Source organism: Vipera ursinii, assembly GCF_947247035.1.
Source record: "Vipera ursinii genome assembly, chromosome: 1".
In the NCBI taxonomy this organism is placed as follows: Eukaryota; Metazoa; Chordata; class Lepidosauria; order Squamata; family Viperidae; genus Vipera; species Vipera ursinii.
In genome coordinates, this window is record NC_139512.1 from 109,404,240 (window position 1) to 109,419,856 (window position 15,617).

The 15,617-nt window shown below is 39.3% G+C and overlaps 1 protein-coding gene across 1 annotated transcript in view; it reads left to right on the forward strand.

Annotated features, from left to right (window-relative positions):
• DEAF1 (DEAF1 transcription factor) overlaps positions 1–13,107 on the forward strand; it is a 43,263-nt gene extending 30,156 nt beyond the window's left edge. Inside the window, exons 11-13 of the mRNA XM_083350771.1 lie at positions 5,237–5,299; positions 11,550–11,639; positions 12,588–13,107. Coding sequence (XP_083206897.1) covers positions 5,237–5,299; positions 11,550–11,639; positions 12,588–12,692 — 258 coding nt within the window. The 3' untranslated portion in view covers positions 12,693–13,107. The remainder of the gene's footprint in view (positions 1–5,236; positions 5,300–11,549; positions 11,640–12,587) is intronic.
• The last annotated feature ends 2,510 nt before the right edge of the window (positions 13,108–15,617 follow it).

Below are 15,617 nucleotides of genomic sequence, written 5' to 3' on the forward strand. Positions count from 1 at the left end.
ATGATTGGAGCTGCTGGGATTTATGTTCAACAGAAATATTTTGAGATCTGAGAGAGAGCTTGAAGCAGGGGTCTTCAAACTTGGCCCTTTTATGACTTGTGGACTTCAACTCCCAGAATTCCTTAGCCAGGCATGCTGGCTGAGGAATTCTGGGAACTGAAGTCCACAAGTCATAAAAGGGCCAAGTTTGAAGACCCCTGGCTTAAAGGGATACCAAAAACTCTTCTAAAATGCATAACAAATGAACATGGAGTACTGCCTATTTTTTATTGATCGATTGATTGTTATATTTTTATTAGTTTTTTAAAGTTTACAATTCATAAATGCTTTTAAACAATATGTTGTCGGGGTCTTAGCCTAGTAACATATAATAAAATCCTAATCTCTACCACTTTTGTCTAGCCATTGGTAGAATACATCCCATATTTAAAAATATTCTGTATCTTCTTTTTCTTTAATCTTCAATGTGAGTCTGTCCATTTCTGCATGTTCCGGTATTTTCTTATTTATGTCATCTTCAGATGGCATTTCTTCATTTTTCCAATGCTGCGCAAAAACAATTCTTCTTAAATATGTTTTATTGATATTTAACATAATCACCTTAATATTTGGTAAACAGCGTGTTGTCTGGGTTAGTATTTACAAAGCAATCAGTAATTAATTTCTATAATTCTATAGTCCACAAATGGCTTTGCTTGATTTTCTGTTCTTCCAATAATATTCTCTTTTGCCAATCTTAAATTAATAATTTCTTATTATTGGAATAAATGACAATTATATATAGACATTTTTCTCATGTCTCTGAAAATAATAATCACATCAATATAAAGCTTCTTTTCTAATTGATCATCTTGATTGCCTCGTCATAGATCCTGTTTACAAAATTCTTATTTAAATTTGTTTTCCCCTTAATATTCAAATTATTCTTACTGCTTCCATCTTCTGTTACCCCACAACAACATCCCCATGGAGTGGGGCTTTTATGCCTAAGGGAGGACTGGAATTCACAGTCTCCCAATTTCATTAGTTACACTTAAGTATTTAAGTCTTTTTGCTCATACAAATCATCCCAACACTTTTACATTTGTCATATCTTAAAAAAAAAGGGGGGGAAGCAAAAACAAAAAAAATCTTTTATACAGGTGAAACTCGAAAAATTAGAATATTGTGCAAAAGTTCATTTATCTCAGTAATGCAACTTAAAAGGGGAAACTAATATATAAGATAGACTCATTACATGCAAAGCAAAATAGTTCAAGCCGTGATTTGTCATAATTGTGATGATTATGGCTTACAGCTCATGAAAACCCCAAACCCACAATCTCAGAAAATTAGAATATTACATGCAATCAATAAAACAAGGAGTGTACATAGAACAATATCAGACCTCTGAAAAGTATAAGCATGCATATGTACTCAGTACATGGTTTGGGCCCCTTTTGCAGCAATTAGTGCCTCAATGCGGCGTGGCATGGAAGCTATCAGCCTCTGGCACTGCTGAGGTGTTGTGGAAGACCAGGATGCTTCAATAGCGGCCTTCAGCTCTACTGCATTGTTTGGTCTCATGTCTCATCTTTCTCTTGGCAATGCCCCATAGATTCTCTATGGGGTTCAGGTCAGGCGAGTTTGCGGGCCAATCAAGCACAGTAATCCCACGGTCATTGAACCAGGTTTTGGTGCTTTTGGCAGTGTGGGCAGGTGCCAGGTCCTGCTGGAAAATGAAGTCGGCATCCCCATAAAGCTCGTCTGCGGAAGGAAGCATGAAGTGCTCCAAAATCTTCTGGTAGACAGCTGCGTTGACCCTGGACTTAATGAAGCACAGTGGACCAACACCAGCAGATGACATGGCTCCCCAAATCAACACAGACTGGAAACTTCACACTGGACTTCAAGCATCTTGCAGTGTGTGCCTCTCCATTCTTCCTCCAGACTCTGGGTCCTTGGTTTCCAAATGAGATGCAAAAGTTGCTCTCATCAGAAAAGAGGACTTTGGACCACTGAGCAACAGACCAGATCTGTTTTTCTTTAGCCCAGGTAAGACACTTCTGACATTGTTTGTTGTTCAGGAGTGGCTTGACAAGGAATACGACATTTGAAGCCCATGTCCAGGATCCGTCTGTGTGTGGTGGCTCTTGATGCACTGACTCCAGTCTCAGTCCACTCCTTGTGAAAGTCCCCAACACTTTTGAATGGCCTTTTCCTGACAATCCTCTCCAGGCTGCGGTCATCCCTGCTGCTTGTTCACCTTTTTCTTCCACACTTTTCCCTTCCACATAACTTTCTATTAATGTGCTTTGACACAGCATTTTGGGAACATCCAACTTCTTTTGCAATTATCTTTTGAGGCTTTCCCTCCTTATGGAGGGTGTCAATGATGGTTTTCTGCACAACTGTCAGGTCAGCAGTCTTCCCCATGATTGTGATTCCCACTGAACCAGACTGAGAGACCATTTAAAGGCTCAGGAACCCTTTGCAGGTGTTATGGCTTAATTAGCTGATTAAAGTGGGACACTTTGAGCCTAGAATATTGCACCTTTTCACAACATTCTAATTTTCTGAGATTGTGGATTTGGGGTTTTCATGAGCTGTAAGCCATAATCATCACAATTACGACAAATCACAGCTTGAACTATCTTGCTTTGCATGTAATGAGTCTATCTCATATATTAGTTTCCCCTTTTAAGTTGCATTACTGAAATAAATGAACTTTTGCACAATATTCTAATTTTTTGAGTTTCACCTGTATAAACCATCCCAACATTTTTATATTTCTCATGTCAAAAAACAAAACACAAAAGAAAAAAGAAAGAAAAAAACTGTATTACTTGAGGGGTTCATCCCTCTTAAACTAATCTTCATTTATATCCAAAATCATTCTATTTCTTTAACCATATTCAAACAGATGTTTAATTTTTAAATATTCCCTCTGGTAAGTCCCATCATCTAATTTCTTAATTCTCAAAAAAAAAACAACCCACAAAAAAATTCTTGCTGCTGTTAATACATGTACCATTAAATATACATTTTCTTTCTCATACTTTCCTGAAATTATCCCTAACATAAAAATTTCTGGCTTAAAATCTACATGCTTTCTTACATTTTTTCTAACCAGGTGTGAATCTTTGTCCAAGTACTGGTTATTTATTTGAAGTATTTATATACCATTTGCCAATTAAACATCATCAAAATGATTTATGGTAAATAAGATAAGATAATCTTTATTGTCCTTTTTTTTTACTGTGGGCACAATGGCGCACATCAAAAATGAAATTTAGTTGCCCGCTCTCAAAGTGAGACACATACATGACACCCACCTAAAACATACTGTATTTTATGTAAAATAAGCTTTTACATAAAAGATCCAAATAAAATCAATAAGGTAGAATATAAAATAAGAAATCAAAGCAGTAGTAAGGAAATTAAAATATCACAGTAGGGTATAAAATTACACATTACTAAAAAATTCCGGAAGAATAAATGTGTCTCTGTCACTTGGAAGACAGTGGAGAAGCTTCCAGGCTTACTGCACTACTGAAGGCCTATTTACCACACCATTGGAGAATATTCAGAGTAGGTCTTTTAGGGTACTGAGAGAAATTTGCAGGAAGAAAATCTCTTCATATGCCATGATCCTAAATACTGGAAGCTTTATACATAGCACTTTGACTTGTTTGCCACTCAATAATGCTTTACAGCACTCTCCCGAGTGGTTTACAAGGTCAGCATGTTGCCCCCAACAATCTGGGTCTTCATTTTACTCACCTTGGAAGGATGGAAGGCTGAGTCAACCTTGAGCCCCATCAGGACTGAACTCCTGGTTGTGGGCAGAATTAGCCTACAATACTGCCTTCTAACCACTGCGCCACCTGAGCTCCCAACAGCATTGGGATTGCAACCGAAATTCAAATTAGAACATATATGTATAGTTTTTATAATATTCAAAGTATTAAATCGCGTCTATTTTGTTTATAGCAGCATAGTTATATGAATTCTATAGGCTGGGCAGTGTCGGATCTAGACTTGAGACAGGAGAGAAGCGGAGAAGGAAAGGCCTTTACCGCTGTAGATTCTCCAAACAATGAGCAGCGAAGCAATCAAGTGGCAAAAAGTCCAGGACCATCCAGAATTCAGTTGCAGAGTTAAGAATTCTCGGTGTGGTGAGGCAAGGCACGAGCCACGAGTTCAGTTACAAGCAGTGCTGGGAACGAAAGTGAGCCTGCTTATTTATCCATCAAACCGGGTATCTCTCTCCCAGTGCTTTTAGATGATTCACCTGGGGAGCCCTGTGTCTGCCCACTCTTGTCCTCAGGCGCTCTCTCTGCCTTAATTCCTGGAGCCTTCTCTGTCTGTGCTTTCTGGGACCCAGGAGGGGGGAGGAGGCATGGATTTTAAACAGCTGTTCTTCCTCAGCTGTCTCTCAGTACGAGAGATGCTCACGTTACTTTTTTTCTGATTGAGGCCGGGTGATTCTGTGGTCTTCCTTGGCTAGACATTATTTCCTCCTCCAGGGCAGTCCTAAGAGCATATTTTGTCACTTGTTAAGCTCACTGCTTCATAGCTCAGTTAGTTGCTTCGCTTGGTTGCTTTTTTTTGTTTAGACGTTTGAGGAAGAAGTTAATCTGACAATTATTTAATAAAATTTAAGAAATATTCCTCAGAAATAAATGAAATTGGAACGTTAGGTATGCTAGGGTCAGAACTAAATATGGGGGCTGAAAATTTCTTATTTTCTATAGCGTCAATTTGCTTTTAGTACAGAGAGCTTTGTCAGAATCTACTAATAGTTTGAACTATCCTTCACCGCAGCGACTCCCAATCTTTTCTATACCCCGCACCCCTAGAATGCTTCTCGCACCCTTTACAAAAGTTTGAAATAACGGCAACGAATTATGCACATTCACTATAATTTTGAAAACCCAAGTTTTTGCACCCCCTGGAATATTGTGAAGTAACTGAAATATATGCAGTTCTTTCTTTTATCTCAAACCTAAACATTTCTTTCCTATTTGAAAGATAAACGATAGTGTATAATTTAGTACATGGAATATAAAATTTGATGTGTCTTTAAAGGTGTGCACTCCTTAATATCACTTAAATAAGTCCTCAATCATGTTTATGATACAAGCACTCCACACAGCCATATTTCCGATAGGAACCTGTTTCTTGTAACTATACTTCCAAGAACAGCATGAGGTACTTGTAAAAAGTAATTTATGATGTTTTTCAATTTTTGCAGTATCAGAACCAGTTGTTCCAGCATACAGAAGATGTTGATGGAAAAACTGAAATTATTATTAAGGTAAGCCCGAAGACTGAATCTGAATGGTATCGTAATGACTAACAAGCTATTTCCATGTTCTTTTTTGATGCTAAATGGCGGTTTTTCAGTGGCAGCAGTCTAAAGGTGGTGTGAGCTTCAGCAGGCTAAGGCTGCTGTGTCTAGGTTGGCCTGGTTCCTGAGACAGCGACTTAGCTCCCGTAAGGGGTTGGCATCCATTTTGTCACCTTCCTTTAGCCCCAAGTCTTGGAAAAGGCCAACATGGCATCCATTATTGTGTGCTTCTAATCTGCCCTTGTGGCCGTTACATTAATAGATGGTAGATGGGAATGTATGGGTTGTTTTTTCATAGTGTCTAGTGAATTGGTAGAGAATGATCTTTTTTTTTAACTATCTGGTGCTTTGGGGCCTTTCCCTGGGGGGGGGAACCTGGGGGTAGGCAGTGCCCTAAATTGCCTTTACGAATAAGAGAAGGTGATACCCCCAATAGTTTAGTGGGAGTAGATTGCAGTTGGTACAAAATGTAGCAGTACAGACTGTTATGGGTGCCTTTAAATCTGTACATTTTACTTCTTTGCTCCATGAGCTGCAGTGGTCACCAGTGTGCTTCTGAGTTTGATACATTGTGCTGGTGGCTACCTATAAAGAGCCTTGGTGGAGCAGTGGGCTAATGCCTCCTTTAGTAACACCAGCTTCCTGCAATTAGTGCAGGTTCAAGTCCCACCAGGCTCAAGGCTGACTCAGCCTTCCATCCTTCCGAGGTAGGTAAAATGAGGACCCAGATTGTTGGGGGCAATAAGCTGACTTTGTAAAAATGGCGCTTGGAGGGGGCGAAAGCCCTAATAAGCAGGCATATATATAAGGCTATTGCTAAGCACATTGATTTGTGCTTTAAATTGTAAGCCGCCCTGAGTCTTCGGAGAAGGGCGGGATATAAATGGGATTAAAAAAAAAAGCTCTCCAGGACTTCCGGTGGCGGTGCGGCGCCGGAGACAGCCTTTTCGGGCTGCCCGCGGCTCAGCTGTGTTGTTTTCACCCGAAACAGCGCCGATCAGCTGTTCGGGTGAATTTGAAGCCCCCTCCTCGGGAGAAGAGGAGGGGGTGAGGCCCCAGGTAGGGGTAGAGTTCTCCGGGGCTGCCTGAGTTTAAAGCTTGGACGGCTGAAGGATCGAACTCCCCCGTAGCCTGGGTCGCTCCCAGCTGTTCAGCGTCTCTGCTCCGGAATTTTTGGAGCAGAGCCAGGCGTTTGCGACCACCCCTGCCAGAAGGAAAGACTCTGGAATAAAAGGAGCAGGCAGAGCGGTACAAGAGGAAAAGGTGAAGAGGATTTTTATTCTTACTCTCGAGCTTAATGGACTTTTTAAACTTAAAGTGAAAGTGCGTCACAAGTGAAAGTAAAAGATGGCGGCTAAACCTCCCTCAAAAACTCTTCAGAGTGCTGGAACTTCTCCGGTGCAACAGACATCGTTGCAAGCCTTGCTTCCTCCTGCTGCATTGACATCGAAGGATTTACAAGATGCTCTTGATGCCCAGGTAATTTTAGAAACACTGGGTGATAAATTGGCAAAGGTGGAGGAGAAATTGGAAAAAATGGAGGAGAGAATAGAAGAGAGGATGGAAGAGAAATTTAGCGCGATGAGGGTAGACATTTTGTCTACAGTGGAAAGTGTGGCTGAATGTGTGCAAGGTTTGGAAGAAAAAGTGGAAGATTTGACTCAAAAAAATGCTGTACTAGAAGTAAAGGTATTGGAGAATGAAGATTTAAGAGACAAAATGGACAGAGAGTTGAGTCTTGTTCAGTTTCACCAGATGCAGTATGCTGTTAGAATCAGAGGCTTAAAAGAAAATATTAAAGAAGACCTAAAGCAGCTGATTTCTGAAGCCCTGGAAGCAGTATTGGGTCAGCCAGCATCTGAAATAAAGGGATGTATGGATAAAGTTTTTCGTGTAAATTCATGGATTGCTACACAGAGGAAGTTACCTAGAGATGTGGTGGTTTATTTTGCAAAGAGAGAAATCAGAGATGAAGTTATTCAAGCTGCCTATGATACTAAAGTAGTGGTTGCTGACCAAGAAGTTCAAACTGGGTTTATTAGTGGTAGGCAAATGAAAAATAACGTGAGGCATATAGTTGATGTGTTGGAATTTTTGGAAAGGAACAACCAGATCCCTGCGGCGCTAATTTTTTTAGATGCTGAAAAAGCTTTTGATCAATTGAATTGGCAATTTTTGATGAAAGTTTTAGATAAAATGAATTTTGGGGATAAATTTTTGCAACCAATTAGGGCATTATATCAAAAACAAACAGTTCGAATAATAGTTAACAATAGTTTGTCAGAAATATGTAATATTGAGAAGGGTACAAGGCAAGGGTGCCCGTTATCGCCTTTGTTATTTGTGTTAACATTGGAGATATTATTGGTAAAAATACGAAATTCGGAAAGAATTAAGGGTATACAGATTAGAGATCAGGATTATAGATTGAGAGCGTTCGCAGACGATCTGGTTGTTACAGTGACCCAGCCGGAGAGCTCTGTTGTGGACCTGATGGAGATAATAATGCAATATGGGAAGGTTTCTGGATTTAAAGTTAATGTACAAAAAACTAAAATCTTGGCCAAAAACATGACAGCATCGCAAAAGGCCCTTTTAGAAGGGTTAACTGGATTTGAGATTGTTAAAAGGGTCAAATATTTTGGGGTGCTTTTGTCGCCCTCTAATACAAAATTATATAAAAATAATTATGAGAAATTATGGGGAAAAATCCAAAAAGAAATGGAGAGTTGGGAAAAATTGCAATTGTCTTTGTTGGGGCGAATCGCAGCAGTAAAAATGAATGTCCTGCCTAAATTCTTATTTTTATTTCAAATGATACCGGTTCTTAAGAAAGATTCTAATTTGGAGGAATGGCAGAGAGGTATCAATAAATTTGTTTGGGCAGGGAGAAGGCCACGAGTCAAACTTAAGATTATGCAGAATACTCGTGAAAGAGGTGGTCTTAAAATGCCTAATCTTAAATTATATTATGAAGCTGCTGCGTTAGTAGGTATAAGTGATTGGATTAATTTGACACAAGAGAGATTATTAAATCTTGAGGGCCACGACTTGTTGTTTGGTTGGCATGCATATTTGTTGTATGATAAGAAGGTAGATAATGTGTTTAGAGTGCATATTTTAAGACAGGCACTGCTGAGAGTTTGGAAGAAGTACAGACATAAGTTAGACTGTAAGATACCATTGTGGGCAATTCCAAAACACGCAATAGAAAATATAAATGTGGGTTTTAAACACGATGTGACTACGTATAAAGAGATTTTAAGCTTGGAAAGAAACGTCTGGAGTTTGAAACCATATAGCTTCTTGCGAGATGAGGAGATTGTTCAAACTTGGTTTCAATATATTCAGCTACGGGCCAGGTGGAAAGAAGATCAGAAAATTGGTTTTACAATGACTGATGAAAATCTGATAAAGCAAATTAGAAATCAGGGACCAGCACATATTAAACGGATATATCTTGCATTGATAGAGATTGACTCAGAAACAGAACTTGTTAAGGATTGTATGATAAAATGGGCCCAAAATATTCAAGAAGTTATTACAATGGACACGTGGGAAAAGATATGGGTGAGGAACGTAAAATTTACACAAGCTCAAAATCTAAGAGAGAACTTTTATAAAATGTTTTATAGATGGCATTTAGATCCTAAAAAGCTTGCAAGTATGTATCCGAATTATCAACCAAAATGTTGGAGGTGTGGTGATGAAGATGCAACATATTTTCATGTATGGTGGACTTGTAAAAAGGTTAAGGCCTTCTGGATAAAAATTTGGTGGAATATGCAGAAGATTTTCAAGCAAAGGATAAAGTTTTGTCCGCAACTTTTCTTGTTGGGAATAATTACAGATGCTACGGTTGTGGACACTAAGTTGATGTTGAATTTAATTACGGCAGCAAGACTTTTAATTGGTCAGTATTGGAAGAAAGAGGAACTGCCGACCATAGAAGAATGGACTTTAAAGGTTTCCGACCTGGCAGAGATGGCAAAGATTTCGGCTTATTTGAAAGATCACTCGCAAGAACGTTATATTATGGAATGGAGAAAATGGATTGAGTATATCCAGAACAAATATAGGGTTAAGAAGTTTCATGTAGCATTTGAATAAGTCTTCCTTCTCTTTTTCTTTCTTTTTTTCTTTTTCTTTTTCTCTATATATATTTAATATTATTAAGGTTTGTATTATCCTATATAAGCTAGAGAGTGATAGATTTTAGAGTTTATGGTTGTTAGTATATGGTTGTTTATGATTGGTTTTTTTCCTATACCTTGTATTTAGCTCTGGGAAGTCGGGGGGGGGGGGAGGGGGGGGAGGGGTAGGGAGGGAGGGAGAGGGGAGGGGGAGGGGGGACTGTTAAAGATAAACTGTATGTTAAAACTTTTCAATAAAAAAAAGCTCTCCACATCATGGGGCCAGCTTATTTACAGGACTACCCCCCCTCCCTGCCCCCCAGTTATGTCTGCCCATCCAAATGGATGAGCAACCATGTTTACATAATCTTCCTTGAAACTTGGCTACTAGCAGCTGCATGGAGAAAAACCAGAATGGTTTTTTCCCCCCAAGTATTCAAGTAAATTCCTTGGAGGAAGAGTTATTCAGGTCTCCTGCTTCACAGCTATTTTGCTTCTCCCTTTTTACTAGGCTTTTGTCTTTGTTCATTTACCGAGCTCTTTATGAGTGTCACAACAAGTTCTCATTGGGTTGCATCCCTGAGACTCGGCTTTGCATACAGCGGTTGAAATGAGAAAAATCTGTGACATTCATTGTACTTCAGTTTGCAGAGAATTTATTGGCAGAAGGTGCAAACAAATTAGGTGTTAATTACTGTGAATCAGTTGAGCCTGAGACCACGTACATATTTCTGCATTACATATGGCCTCGCTAATGCTTTTGCAGCAGGGCAATTTATTCACAATTCCTTCCTGTATTCACCTTGTACAGAGACACCAATCATGCCTAAGTAACGATATGAGTTGAAAGCTAATTGAGCTGTAAATCCATCTTCCTCGTCCTCCTCTTCTGTTTGGAATGAGTTGTTTGAGCAAACAGGTTAGAAATACAAAACAAAATGATATTTTTCCAAATGCCCGAGGTTTCCTATCACATTAAAATCTGTGGTCTGAATATAAGAGCTGATGGTATTAAACTTAAAAAGGTCTGGCTTATCTTGAGGCCAGCTCCTTAATCTCTATGCTGTTCCATATTTCATTCCCTACCCACCATTCCATATTCTGTTATTAACAATTCAGAATCATTAGACTTTGATACATTTCCTGCTAGCATGTTTTAACAATAAAACTACTGAGAAATGCCAAGTTGCCTACTCTTTTGAAGATTCTTGCTCCTGCCCCAGTGCAAGTCAAGAAGTACTAATATTCATGTTCAATTGCAGCATCATATTTTTTTTCCTGCTGCATGTTTATTATTATATAGAATTATGACCTTTTTAAATTTTCTCCTGTCCATTTGGATAAGAATGGTCTTTTTTATGGTATAGTGGTAAGAACTTTGCACTGTGCATCTCAATTCTTGGGACTTCCAGGGAAGAAAAGGCAAACTGAAGATGGCTTTGCTAAAAGCAGATGACACTTTAAGGATTTGTTTATAAAGAAGAAATGGGCAATGGGCAGAAGAGATTATTTGTTGTATTTTAAGCAAAGATGATGTTACTAAAATTGTTTATACTTGTTGTGAGGAAGGGGGAAGTAATTTCATTATGTATTTCTTTTTTTCTTACTATATTCTTATTTTTTTCTATTTTTCTTTTCTGCACCTTCAATTTTTATTTTTCTTTCATTTTTTATTTTTGTATTTATCATTGTAATTGCAATTTTTAATAAAATTACAATTGAAAAGAATATTTTTACAAAGTAGATTAGTAGCACTCAAAGATTCCTAGTACGGTAATTGCAAATGTGTGAGGGATCTATCTTCTCAGTTTGCTGCAACTATTTTAGTCAGAGACAAATAGATGCTTTCCAGAGTCTGATAAAGACATGATTTGTTTTTACTTCATCAGTATAAATATGGGCTGTCTTTGGTTCTTAAAAGAAGTTAGAGAACTTCTTTTATGAACAGTGCCCAGTTTCTGTATTAAGAGAATTCTACCGGTTCATGGGTGGCAGAAATTATGTATGACTACTTTTTTTTATACTTCATGTGCAACCTCCTTTTACTTCCATTTGACTTGTATTCTTTGCCTACAATCTCACAGCAATCCTGTGTAAACTGTGGCCGGGAGGCAATGAATGAATGCACCGGTTGCCATAAAGTCAATTACTGCTCAACGTTCTGTCAACGGAAGGTATCACACCTCTTATGAATACAGTTGTCCTGCAGAGCTGAAGAAGCAAGTGCCCATGTATGATCTAGTACTTTTGAGCAACCAACAATGATTATATTACTGTAGGAGTACTAGGTTAGAGATGCGAAAATCCAGCTCTGTAGCAAAGAGTTAAAGACAACCCCAATTTTTGATCCCATGTAGTGGTTGTTTGGGTTTGTAGACCAGACCTTGTATCCCTAGACTAAATCAAGAAAAAATGACTATTTTCCTTCTAAAAAATATGATGAATGAAGAGGTTTCTCTTGTTTTTATTCTTTTTGGTTTTCACCTTTTGGTATGAAAGCAAAACACTTTTAGAAACATGGATCTATTTAGTGCCAGAGCGGTGATTAGATGCCCAAGCAACTGGTTCTTTTGGATCCAGAGACAATGAGCAATTTTAAGTTTTAGTATTAATTCAAAGACATAAACTTAAAAGGGTAACATATAAAGCATACATACCAAGTAAAATGATGCCCAACGCTTACAACTGTCAGGAGGTCCATAATAGAAACAGCCGAGATGCTCCAAGGGCGGCCACTTCACCCAATTTTATTTATTTATTTATTAAATTTATTTGCCACCCATTTCAACATGAGGCATTTCTGAGCTAATTCTACTATATTGAAAGGTTACATTAAAACAGAATATTGCAAATCTGAAAATACTTCTCTTTCCCCCCCCCCAGAGCTCCCCAAAAACTAGGGAGGTTTTTTTCTGAGCCTCTTGCCCCACCCACATCATTCCTGCTGCTGGCTGCCTGTTCCCTTGGCTGCATCATACTGCCCTGTCTCCCAAGGTCATTCCCACATACCGTTATGTAACAGTAGCATTCCCTGCCCCTGTTGTATGTTGCTGTACTTTTACTTCAGTCAATAATTGCTTCCAATTCACAGCCTGTCTCTTTTTTTGTGTGCTCATTTTCAGGATTGGAAAGACCATCAGCATATGTGTGGGCAGTCAGCTGCAGTAACTGTTCAGACAGAAGATGATCATGATACAGATAATGTGATTGAAAAAGTTATTGTCTAAAACCTCCTTTCTTCCAATTTCATGGCTTGCATGGTGCAGCAGACTGGCTGGACCAGCAATTCTTCTCTGAAGTTCTGTGATAAATAAAACAAAACAAAGTGAAGCATAAATAAAATCCTTCACCGAGATGGTGAAGGCATAGTATTACTTGAACGTTGCTGGCCAACATATGAATTTTCTCTAACCAAGCAAAAATTAAACCTTATGGGCACAAGAGCGTCAAGGAGCTCCGTTGTTTTAAGGGAACTTCGGAAGTTGATGGATCTTTACAAGCTTTTCTACAAAGCTGCTGTAAAACAAATGGATTATGGGGATTCTTTGAAGTATTTTGAAAATGTTATTTAAAGCAGCTTTTGGGTCTGCGTCCTTTTAAGATTCCTCTGATGAGGTTTCAATAAAGATTGTAACAGCAAAAGGTCTTTTGTGATTCTTGTTCAAATATGAAGCAGTTCTACTTTTCAGCAAATTTAGTTTCCTGATGTCAATTAAATCTTACCTAAAAGCCTTGGTGGAGCAGTGAGCTAATGCCTCCTTAAGTAACACCAACTGCCTGCAATTAGTGCAGGTTCGAGTCCCACCAGGCTCAAGGTTGACTCAGCCTTCCATCCTTCCGAGGTAGGTAAAATGAGGACCCAGATTGTTGGGGGCAATAAGCTGACTTTGTAATAATGCCGCTGGGTGTGTGTGTGTGAAAGCCCTAATAAGCAGGCATATACATAGAATGAAGGCTACTGCTAAGCTTGTAAGCCGCCCTGAGTCTTCAGAGAAGGGCGGGATATAAATGGAATTAAAATAAAATAAATAAATAAAATAAAATATAGATGGAATCTGATTCTATTAATGATTAACAATTTTTTGGTTGTGTTGTTTGGGATTTCTCTGTAAAAGTTCACCAAGACAGTAAAAAGCCTTTGTAGCGCCCACTGTGCTGGAAGTATCATGAATCTTTTGTAGTTGTTACACTGATAAATGTGGAACATTTGAATACTTACAGAGAATAATTATTCAATAGTTAGATTTGAAGGTCTTGTAGGAAAATTCAAAAGTGAAATCTCCCTTGTTGAATTCAACATTTGAAAACTACATGGACATACCCATATGATCTTAGTTGTAAACATAGAGAAGTGTTTGGTCCTTTCCTTCTTTCATTATTTTTTAGATCCCTTTCTCGCCTCAGATTTTGTTGTGGTCTCCTAGCTAAGTAGCATGAGCCTGCTTTGTTTTTCAAGATGAACCCAGATCAGGTAGCTGCTGTTACTAGCTATTGAATTGGGGGTCCCCAACTCCTGGGCCACGTCCCATCTCAGGGCCTTGTGCTGTTCAGAACCAGACCACAGAAGTGGCAGTCAAGCACACACATGCATCTCCACTTCGGCAAATAGTGGGCGAGCATGTGCACGTGCTCCAATTGCACAAGCAGCTGACATGCTTGCCACTCATGGAAATGAGCTTAACACGCACATGTGCGCACTTGCCTGCTGCTCACACTTGCAAGAAACCATCCCTTCTCTCCTTGCCGGTCCGCAAAGCCAAAAAGATTGGGGAAATCTATTTTAAATAATTACACTAATCGTCCATGCTCCCGAACCCTGTAGACTTCAAAGTACAATCTTGTTATTCTGCTAGACTGTCAGAATCCATTTATATCATATTCATAAATGGAATATTTCAAACATATCCCATGGATTCTGCCATCTCCCGAAGAGAAGAGGATAGATGTGTATTGAACCGGCAATAGGCATTTCAAAGGAAAGGAGAAGCCTTTTGAACTGGGGAAACAAAAGGGGGGGCTAGCATCTGGCTTTTGTCACGGTAGACAGCAATAAACAAAAGGGTCCTAACTTCCTTTTTCCCACGAGATGGATGATACGAGAGGAAGGATGGGGGGACTGACCAAATGGGGATTAAGGGGGGTTAAACCGGGAACTCTTTATAAGGATTTACATCGTGGAACCATTAAGCCCTGTCTCATTTCCTACAACCAAGCATGTCATAGTAAAGATTCCTTTTGGACTAAAAAATTTGACTCCAAGAGTTTTTGTCTTCCTAAGACGTGGTTTGTGGTCTCCTAGCTAAGTAGCATGAGCCTGCTTTGTTTTTCAAGATGAACCCAGATCAGGTAGCTGCTGTTACTAGCTATTGAATTGGGGGTCCCCAACTCCCGGGCCACGCCCCATCTCAGGGCCTTGTGCTGTTCAGAACCAGACCACAGAAGTGGCAGTCAAGCACACACATGCATCTCCACTTCGGCAAATAGTGGGCGAGCATGTGCACGTGCTCCAATTGCACAAGCAGCTGACATGCTTGCCACTCATGGAAATGAGCTTAACACGCACATGTGCGCACTTGCCTGCTGCTCACACTTGCAAGAAACCATCCCTTCTCTCCTTGCCGGTCCGCAAAGCCAAAAAGATTGGGGAAATCTATTTTAAATAATTACACTAATCGTCCATGCTCCCGAACCCTGTAGACTTCAAAGTACAATCTTGTTATTCTGCTAGACTGTCAGAATCCATTTATATCATATTCATAAATGGAATATTTCAAACATATCCCATGGATTCTGCCATCTCCCGAAGAGAAGAGGATAGATGTGTATTGAACCGGCAATAGGCATTTCAAAGGAAAGGAGAAGCCTTTTGAACTGGGGAAACAAAAGGGGGGGCTAGCATCTGGCTTTTGTCACGGTAGACAGCAATAAACAAAAGGGTCCTAACTTCCTTTTTCCCACGAGATGGATGATACGAGAGGAAGGATGGGGGGACTGACCAAATGGGGATTAAGGGGGGTTAAACCGGGAACTCTTTATAAGGATTTACATCGTGGAACCATTAAGCCCTGTCTCATTTCCTACAACCAAGCATGTCATAGTAAAGATTCCTTTTGGACTAAAAAATTTGACTCCAAGAGTTTTTGTCTTCCTAA